The 10029-nt window shown below is 27.5% G+C and overlaps 1 protein-coding gene across 1 annotated transcript; it reads left to right on the top strand.

The window, feature by feature from the left end:
- Window positions 1-8504: 8504 nt before the first annotated feature.
- On the top strand, window positions 8505-9288 carry LOC124909951 (aspartic proteinase CDR1-like). The gene is made up of 2 exons (XM_047450577.1): window positions 8505-8898; window positions 8966-9288. The coding sequence occupies exons 1-2, from the start codon at window positions 8505-8507 to the stop codon at window positions 9286-9288; spliced, it is 717 nt and encodes a 238-aa protein (XP_047306533.1).
- Window positions 9289-10029: the final 741 nt, after the last annotated feature.

Consider the following 10029-nt stretch of genomic DNA (forward strand, 5'->3'; position numbering starts at 1 on the left):
ATCGAAATTCAATTGACGACGACAAGTAGCGGATTCGCTGTTCAATTTGAACACGTGGAAAATAAAGGTTCAACTAACCAGAACTTGTAGATTATTGTAAAATGTAAACAATATAAGCGAAGAGAGCTTCACTTAAACATTAATAACATATTATCAAAAAAGCTATTAGTGAAGAGATCTTCGCTTAAATATGAACGGAAAAAATTAGAGAAGTTAAACCATGTTACCTTAAATCATTAATATCATTCTCGTTCATATCATTCTCGCTCATATGTGTTCCTTCCTGATAATCAACCAGAACAGAACATTTCATGTCGAGTATTCAAAAAACATAAAAAAGGTTGGGATGAAAAGTAAGGAAGGTATAGATGACATTCAAAAACATACCATTTTTTAATTTAGGAAGATGGATTGATATTATAATGAAGTCTCCGGCGAAGGAGAGGTCGATGGTAGACAATGGAGTATCACTCCGGCGAAGAAATGGTCGTACAGGTGAGAGAGAGAACAGTACAAACTTTGTCTAGCTTAGCAGCATGGCTTGCTGCATGCAGCATTTAATGAAAAGGTGGCAGGTGTTATGTGGCGGTGAGGTGACTTGTTAAAAAAATTATTTCATTTTAATAATTAAATGACTAAAATTATTATGAATTAATATTAATAAATCAATCAATCAATCACTAAGAGAAGATTTCTTCACATTATTATTTTTACAATTATTTTAGAAAGATTATTTTGACAGTTGTTTTAAAACATATTAATTATTTATCACATTAAGGGCGATAGATTGCTATGTATTAATAAATGAATAAAAATTTATACTTTAAGTTATACATTATTTCTTCATGTTTCAAGATTTAGTTATATATAAGGCTGGTGTTTTAAGAAAACACAATTCGAAGAACAAAAAAGATAAATCTGAAATCAAATATGACATTAACAAATTCAAGAATGCAAAATATTCAAATATTCAGTAACAAATTCAACCAACACATGTCTATTACAACAACAAAGGCTGAAAATCACAAGCAGCAATGGATTTTAGCAAGCTTGTGTGAGGAACACCAAACACATCCAAATATGTCTTCAAAGGATTCTCTGCCTCAAATACCCAAACAAGTTCATTCACATCGTGCCGAGACTTGTCGTATACAACTATAGTTTTGTCGTCCTCGGGCTCGACAAATGGATTCTCCATTTCTTTAGTTGTACCTCCTCCAGCAATTACAAACCCCATAAGATCCAGTTTGTAAGCCGGGATGAATTCCCCTGCAAATATGAAGGTGTAACTGTCGAACAGTTTCGGCAGCTGAAAGAAAATACAAAACATTTTTAGTAATCATGGAGAATTGAATATCATATGGAGGAGGAGTAGGAATAAGACAAAACTTACATTGTTCAAATACCGCATTCTGCCAGCTCTTGGACCGCCCACAGTCCCATGATTATCTCGTTTCACCTCGTATGGTTCCTCGTCCACGTAACAGTTAAATCTGATTGATGATTTTATCCCTGTACAGAAGCAAAAGGTGTTTTTAGTTTCATATATGTGAAAATGAATATTGAGTTAACAGTAAAGGGTTAATAATAACAGAGTCTCACAATCAATGGTAAGGACCCAACTCCCGTTCAATATTCCCTTCAATACTTTGATAGTGCGAACGCATCCACCATTAGAATCAGTGGATGTTATGACGTGGGTCACATCGTCTCGCCACCTCATTGTCACTGTGGCACCACATGTACTAGCATATTGTTGCATCAAGTGCTGTTTAAGAACAATCATAAATATTTCAGATAAACAGGATGAAAACTTAAATAATATGGAAAAAAAAGGGAGAAATGTCAAGAATAATACTATCTCTTCACTTGTTAATTGATTTGAGCATAAAATCCAGTCTTTGCCAAAGTTTTGGACGGATGCTGTGGCGATTGCCTACACGTGCATGAAAAACAAAACGGTCTTTGTTACTATGTACTAGGGTTTCATGGAAATAATATCCCAAAACCTAACACTAGGTAAGTTTTCCTAAATACGATGGATTTACATTGAAGGTGAAATTTTGAGAGTAGGGTTTCCTAAAGATTAACGAGACAACAACATCACATAACAGAATCTAGTTTAGTAGTTCCATAATCCTAAATATGAAAAGTTACTATTCAGGAATACGTACCATTGTGGAGTCGTGAAGATGTTGATTCTGGTTTGGTCGACGGGGAGTCGGTTGCGAATCGCCGTGAAAGGAGGCAGGAAGAGAGAGAGATGAATCGGGCAGAAATGATTATAAAATAATCATATTAGGGGGTATATATATTCAGGTAACCGGGGCGAACATGTCTTCTTTCGAAAAGCGACTATTCAATCCATTTTACATGGAACATGGTCTAGGCAAACAAATATTCTCTACCAGCCAAAAAATTTAAATAAAAAAAATAAAAAATATGAATGAATTAATTCTAGCGAATATTATATCGCTGCATGTCATTTTAAATTAATTGAATTAACATTTATTAATAAACGGAAATAAAAAAAACAAATAATAAAATAGCCAGTAATTGAGGCGAAGATTTGTTCGGTTGCTGCATGTCATCTTCAATTAATTGAATTAATATTTAATAAACGGAAATATAAAATCCATGTCATTTTGGTCTTTACATGCACGGGTAAGTGTATTCACATGGAAGGCAAACGGTCTTCTCATTGGTGTGTTGGGGGGTTTACATGAGGTTTTTATTAAAATTAATTGAAGCAAATATATCTTCGCTTCTAAGGGTCTCCAGGAAAAAAAAATTAAATAACAAAATTAAATAAAATTCCTAAAAAAAATGAATGAATTAATTGAAGCGAATATTATATCGCTGCATGTGATTTTTAATAAATTAAATTAATATTTAATAAACGGAAATATAAAATCCCGGTAATTTTGGTCTTTACATAGCCGTGTAAGTGTATTCTCATGAAAGGCAAACGGTCTTCTCATGGCTGGGTATGGGGGGTTTACATGAGGGTCAGGGCAACGGGCGTGGAAATCTTCGCTCCCATCGCATCTCACCCTTCCCTCTGACACGTTGCCCGGAGCGAAGATATCTTATCTGAGTGCTATATGAATATTATATTATTTCCTGGCGTTAACAGGCGCTGCCGTTAACGACGTCTTGTGTGAACCCGGGATGAAACCCGGATTCCGGATTCTCCCTCCCTCCGTCTCCTACTCAGATTGTTTTATTATTAAAATAATAATGCTGCAATCTGATTGATCCGCCACAGGGGAACACGACAATCGGTAGCAGAAGATCTGGACTGGAACATTATAACCATCCAACTATTTGTGATTATTAAATTTAATTTAAAATTGTATATATATATATATAAATTTTTAATCATTGTTAATTAAACATATATAAAATATATAATGAAAAATATAAAATTAATTAATTATATAAATAATAAATATATTGAAAGTATATAAATATTTTTTTAATAATTTATTTGGAAATTTGAATTAAAGAATAAAGTAAAATTATTTTTAAAATTTAATATATAATTATATTAAATTAATTAAAAAATTAAAATAATGAAATAATAGATAAAAGATATAATGAATAAAAGAAATTAATTAAAGAAAAATTTTTAATTAAGAAAGAGAGTAAGAAATGAGAATTAAAATACTTGTTGACTTGGATAATATGTGTGGATAATATGTGGATGATTCTATTGAGCTCAAAATTTTAAGCATCATTAATTATATATATATATATATATATATATATATATATATATATATATATATAAAAAGATGGATATCAAAAATATAATGAACTGCCCAGGTGAAAATGAATCATGTTCAGAAATTTAGAGTTTAGAAGATATTGTCGGTAAGAACCATGCAGAGGATGACGACGAATATAATACGGTGTCTTTGAAGTAGGGATGGCAATGAGGCGGTTCAGGGCGGGGAATGCATTTACCATCCCCGCACCATTTTTGTTTCGGAGATTTTTTTAATACCATCCCCGCCCCGTTCGGTTTTATTCAATTTCGGGGAATCCCCGCGGAGCACCGTTAATAAAATATTATTTTAAAAAATAATAAAATTGTAAAATAAAATTATATAAACGAATTTTTTTAATATAATATATATTAAAATATATTGAAAGTTTATATTTTTATAAAGAAATTAACTTAAAACTCTTATAAAATATAGTGAATAAATAAATATAATGGTGATTTAATATATTTAATTATATTTATAGTGTTCGGGGTAGAAACGGGGTGAGATCGGGGCGGGGGATACAAATATCATCCCCGCTCCATCCTCGTTCAGTTTTGGGGAAAAACCGTCCCAAACAGGGCAATTCGGTCCGTTTTTCACGAGGCGGTTTCAAATTATCATCCCTACTTTGAAGCATATTACGTGAAAGGAAGCATTTATGGCGTCGAACCCTCTTCACAACTTTATGATACAATACAAAATTACATCACCTGAGTTATTGGATGCAATCAAAGTTAGATATGAGTTCCAAATAGACTTGAACTTTAAAGAAAACTAGACAAGTATTGAATCATATTTCAATAAAATGTATTATATGTTTTCATTTTCTATAATTATTAATTTATAATCTTTTTGGGATCGAAAATTATAAAAGGATCTTTCGAAAAATATTATTTTAATATTTTATCAAGTTTTTCAATTTTTACATTGACCTAAGTCATATCGGACAAATTTATTATTTTAGAGAATTTATTAATTTACCATATATTATTTTAAAGAGTTTCTATACTATGTACTGTATGATAATATATATTTAAAATAATAAAAATAAAAAAAAATAATAAATTAAAAAGTTAAATAAGTCTAAACTAAATTAAGAACGAAGAATAAATGACCCAATTTTTTATACTATATTCATTTTAGATTTTTTTTTTTCATAATTTTACGTCTAAATAAATTAGTTATATTAAGTGTAAATGAGTTTTATTTATTTATTATATGATGCTTGAAATTTAAATTGCATAATTTTTATTTTTAATTCAATAAAATATATGATATTTAATAATTATTTAACAAAAATGTATCATATTTATGTAAAAAAATGTTTATTAGAAAACAAATTCAGATAATTAAAATTATTAAAGTCCTGACTTCAAACTTTTGAAAAAATCAAATTAGAGCACAACAGTTATTTTTAAACTATCTTCTTTTATTGTTAAATATATATATATATATATATATATATATATATATATATATATATAAAAGCTTAAACTGTTCAAATTTGTTAAGAATAAAAAAAATTTAAATATAAAATAATAAAATTAATAATAGTACAAATAAATTAATGTTCCGAATGATCTCATTTTATAAGTAAAATTTAATTTAAAATTAACATAAATATTACTGTAATATTTAGTAAATTAAATTTTACTTTAATCTTAATTCTATAGTTTATAAATTTCAAAGATATTTTTTAATTTAATATATTATCTCTACTTTAAATAATGACCATCATATCTTTATACCATACAATAATCATAATATTTTATTTCATGTTCCAAATTTCAAATTCTCATAATACAACAACTTCAAAATCGATAATATTATATCATATTTTTCAAAAATAATATTGATAATGGTTAAATAAGAATATAGTTTAATTTTTCATTTAAAAACAACTAATATTCTAACAAAATAAAATTTTAATTTATTAATCTCGATTCTCGTGACTAACAATCTCTCTTCGAACCATAAAATTAGGACTCACGCATACTATTATATCTTCTTTCAAAGATAATATTAATAATGGTTAAATAAAAATATAGTGAAATCATTTAAAAACAACTAATATTCTACCAAATTAAATTTCTAATTTACTAATATTGTGACCTCGTTTTGAACATTCTCTAATTAATCTCTTATTAGGCTTTACTTAGAACATTTTATATCGATGTTACCTTTTTGGCATTTCCCAACCGTCCTCTCATATTACTAATTTCGTGACTAACACTAAATAAAATATATTTAAAATCTTAATTTAAAAATAACTAATATTCCACCAAAATAAACTTTTACTTAATAATATTATTACTTGACTTTAAGTATTAGAACCGTTACTGTTGTTCCTTTACTATCAGTAACAGTTTTCGAAAACCGTTACTAATACCTGTGAAGTTTCTGTGACGGTTTTAAGTCGGCTAGAACTGTTACTGTTGTTCCTTTACTATCAATAACGGTTTTCGAAAGCCGTTACTGATACCTGTGAAGTTTCTGTAACGTATTTTTTAGTAACGATTGGTAACGGTTTTATTTGCCGTTACAATTATGTTTCAGTAACGGCATTCGATGCTTTCAGTAACAGTTTTCGCCCTTACTGATACTTCTTTTTCTACTAGTGGCCATCACATCAAGTATCCACATGCACCATTAATTTCGTTTTATTATTTATAACTTGGCATTAAATATGACTCAAACTCTGGTCTCAAATATGATAGGTGAACATTTTATCCATCAAACCACTTATGATTATTAAATTTAATTTATAATTGTATGTATATATATATATAAAAATATTTAAACATATATAAAATATATAATGAAAAAAGAAATTAGTTAATTATATAAATAATAAATATACAGAAGTTATAAAAATAATTTTTTAATAATTTATTTTAGAAATTTAAATTAAATAATAAAGTAAAATTATTTTTAAAATATAATATATATTTATATTAAATTAATAAAACAATAATGAAAAAATAGATAAAAGATATAATGAATAAAAAAATTAATTATATATATGTGTGTATATATATAATAAGGAAAAAAAATTAATTAAGAAAAAAAGAATAGTATTCAGGTGAAAATAAATCATGTTTAAAGATTTAGAGTTTAGAAGATATTGTGGGTACTTTATTGAGAATAATGCAGAGGATGACAACGAATATGATACGGTGTCTTTGAAGTTTATTATGCGAAAGGAAGTACTTATGGCGTCGAATACTCTTCACAACTTTATGATACAATACAAAAATACAACATTTGAGTTATTTGATGCAATAAAAAAGTTAGGTATGAGCTCCAAATAGACTTGAACTTTAAAGGAAACTAGACAATTATTGAATCATATTTCAATAGAGTGTAATATATATTTTTCATTTTCTATGAATTATTAATTTATGATTTTCTTGGAATCGAAAATTATAAAAAGATTTCCCGAAAAAATATTATCTTAATATTTTATCAAGTTTTTCAATTTTTTATATTGGCCTAAGTTGGGACCGTACAAATTTATTATTTTAAAGAGTTTATTAATTTACCGAATATTAATTTACAGAGTTTCTAATATATATATATATATATATATATATATATATATATATATATATATATATGAGGAGTGATAAAGAGAGGGAATTTAGTGAGAAAATGACTTCATTGGTTGGAAAATGTAAAAGTGGGAGGAAAGAGAGAAAAAAGAGAAATTATGTCAAGTCATTCCCTCACTAAATTCTCTCGCCTAATCATTTCTCATATATATATATATATATATATATATTTAAAATAATAATAATAAATATAAAAGTTAAATAAGTCTAAACTAAATTAAGAATGAAGAATAAAAAAGTTAATTTTTAATACTATATTCATTTTAGATTTTTTTTTATTTATAATTTTACGTCTAAATAAATTAGTTATATATATATATATTAAGTCTAAATGAGTATTTTTATTTATTATATGATGGTTGAAATTTAAATTACACAATTTTTATTTTTAATTCAATGAAATAGATGACATTTAATAATTATTTAACAAAAATATATCATATTAAAGTATGTGAAAAAATGTTTATTTGAAAACAAATTCAGATAATTAAAAATTATTAATGTCCTAATTTCAAACTTTTGAAAAATTCAAATTACAGTACAACAATTATTTTTAAATTATCTTCTATTTATTGTTACAAAAATATAAAAACAAAAAATTTATAAACTTAAACGGTTCAAATTTGTTAAGAATAACAAATTTTTAAATATAAAATAATAAAATTAATAATATTACAAATAAATTAATGTTTCAAATGATCTCAAAGTTAAATATAATTTAAAATTAATATAAATATTACTGTAATATTTAGTAAATCAAATTTTATTTTAACCTTAATTCTATCTTCTATAAATTTGAAAGATATTTTCTTAATTCAATATATCATCTCTACCTTAAAAAATGACCATCATATCTTTATACCATACAATAATCCTAATCTTTTATTTCATAATCCAAATTTCAAATTCTCATAGTACAACAACTTCAAAACCGATAGTTTTTACTACTAATCTCATCCATCGAGATTCACTAAAATTGACATCGTACAATGGACATGTCAACGGAACTTACCTTATGGAAAGAACCATTAGTCGTTCTAGTTCTCGCTTGTCTCATTTGAAATCCATCATGAAACTCCACGACAACCATTCGACGAAAACTACTAGCATGGAAACGACAATGGTGGCTTCTCCTGGTTTATCGTACCTCATGGAGGTTTACGTCGGCACACCGCCAGTCAAACAAATGATGTACGCGGACATGGGGTCCAGCGTGTCATGGATTCAGTGCCTTCCATGTGAGAATTGTTTCCATCAAGATCTACCCATATTTAATCCTTATGCGTCAGCATCATCTCAAATATTGCTAGATTCTGAGCATGAGTGTATGTTATTAGAAGACAAACGTGATTTAACTAAATCAAATGGAGTATGTAACTATGCTTTCGGTGGCAATTCATATACCCGTGGGGTACTATTTAAGGAAACTTATACACTTGGGCCCAGTTCCATCACTCACGTTGCTCTAGGGTGCGGGCATAACAATGTAGGACTATTTGAGCAACAGTGCACCGGTATAATTGGGCTTGGAGATAGTCCTCTCTCATTCATTGGTCAGACTGATTATTTTCTTCATGGAAGGTTTACATACTGCCTACTGCCTAGTATCTGATCAATTCGGTTCAAACCCAGATGCAAGGACTAGTAAGATTAGCTTTGGACATAGTCCGGAAGGGACTATTTCCACCAGGTTGTGGAAGATGCAAGACAATCCAAACTATTATATCTTATTGAAATCAATCATCATTGGAGATACAGTAATTCCAATGGGAGGACTATCCGCTAACTTCATGTTGGACACAGGCTCTACTCTAAGCTATTTGCCCACCAAAGCGTATCAAATATTGGTGTATGCATTAAGAAACATGATTGGTAAAAAACCATTAAATGTTCGTAATGAATAAACTTTATGAATGATTGGTAAAAAATCATTAAGCGTATCAAACAGAATATCCAAATTAATATAAATAAAAAAAGGAGACAATTTTTTTAAATGTATGAATTTGGCCTAAACTTTATGAAGGATTATTTAGAATTTGTTTAAAGAATTGAGATTCATCGAAAAATGCAATCGAAAAGAAGTTATATTGTCTTTTCTAATTAATATATTCAATAGGTATATATGTAAACGTAAATATCAAGATAAATAAGAAAATTGATGAGTGTTCAAAAAGATCAATAAGTTCATCGACCGTTTTGATTGGTTTTAGAAGAGATTTTTGTATCGCCGTAATAATAACGTGGTATAGTAAACACATTTGTGGACCGCGATTACTGAACGTTCAACTGTTCATTTCGAATCAAATAGTCCAAAAAAAATCGAAATATAGACCACTACTCGTCTCAACCGAAATCACAGTTTCTATCAAATTTTATATTTAATTATATATAAAAATAATAGTCTAAAATAATAATATATAACTAATATTATTTTAAATTAAACTCTTAAATTTAAAATAAATTCTTAATTTTATAAATTTACAAGGGTCAACAATTTTATAAGAACTTTTAACTTTCAAATAAAAAAAAATGTATAATTAAAAAGTAAATTAATGGTTAAATAAAGAATGTATGATTAAAAAGGGAAGACAAATATTTGTTTACATATATACGAAGTAAACAAAAGTAATTGTTTATAGATAAGA

The sequence above is a fragment of the Impatiens glandulifera genome, chromosome 7 (assembly GCF_907164915.1).
Source record: "Impatiens glandulifera chromosome 7, dImpGla2.1, whole genome shotgun sequence".
NCBI classification, from domain to species: Eukaryota; Viridiplantae; Streptophyta; class Magnoliopsida; order Ericales; family Balsaminaceae; genus Impatiens; species Impatiens glandulifera.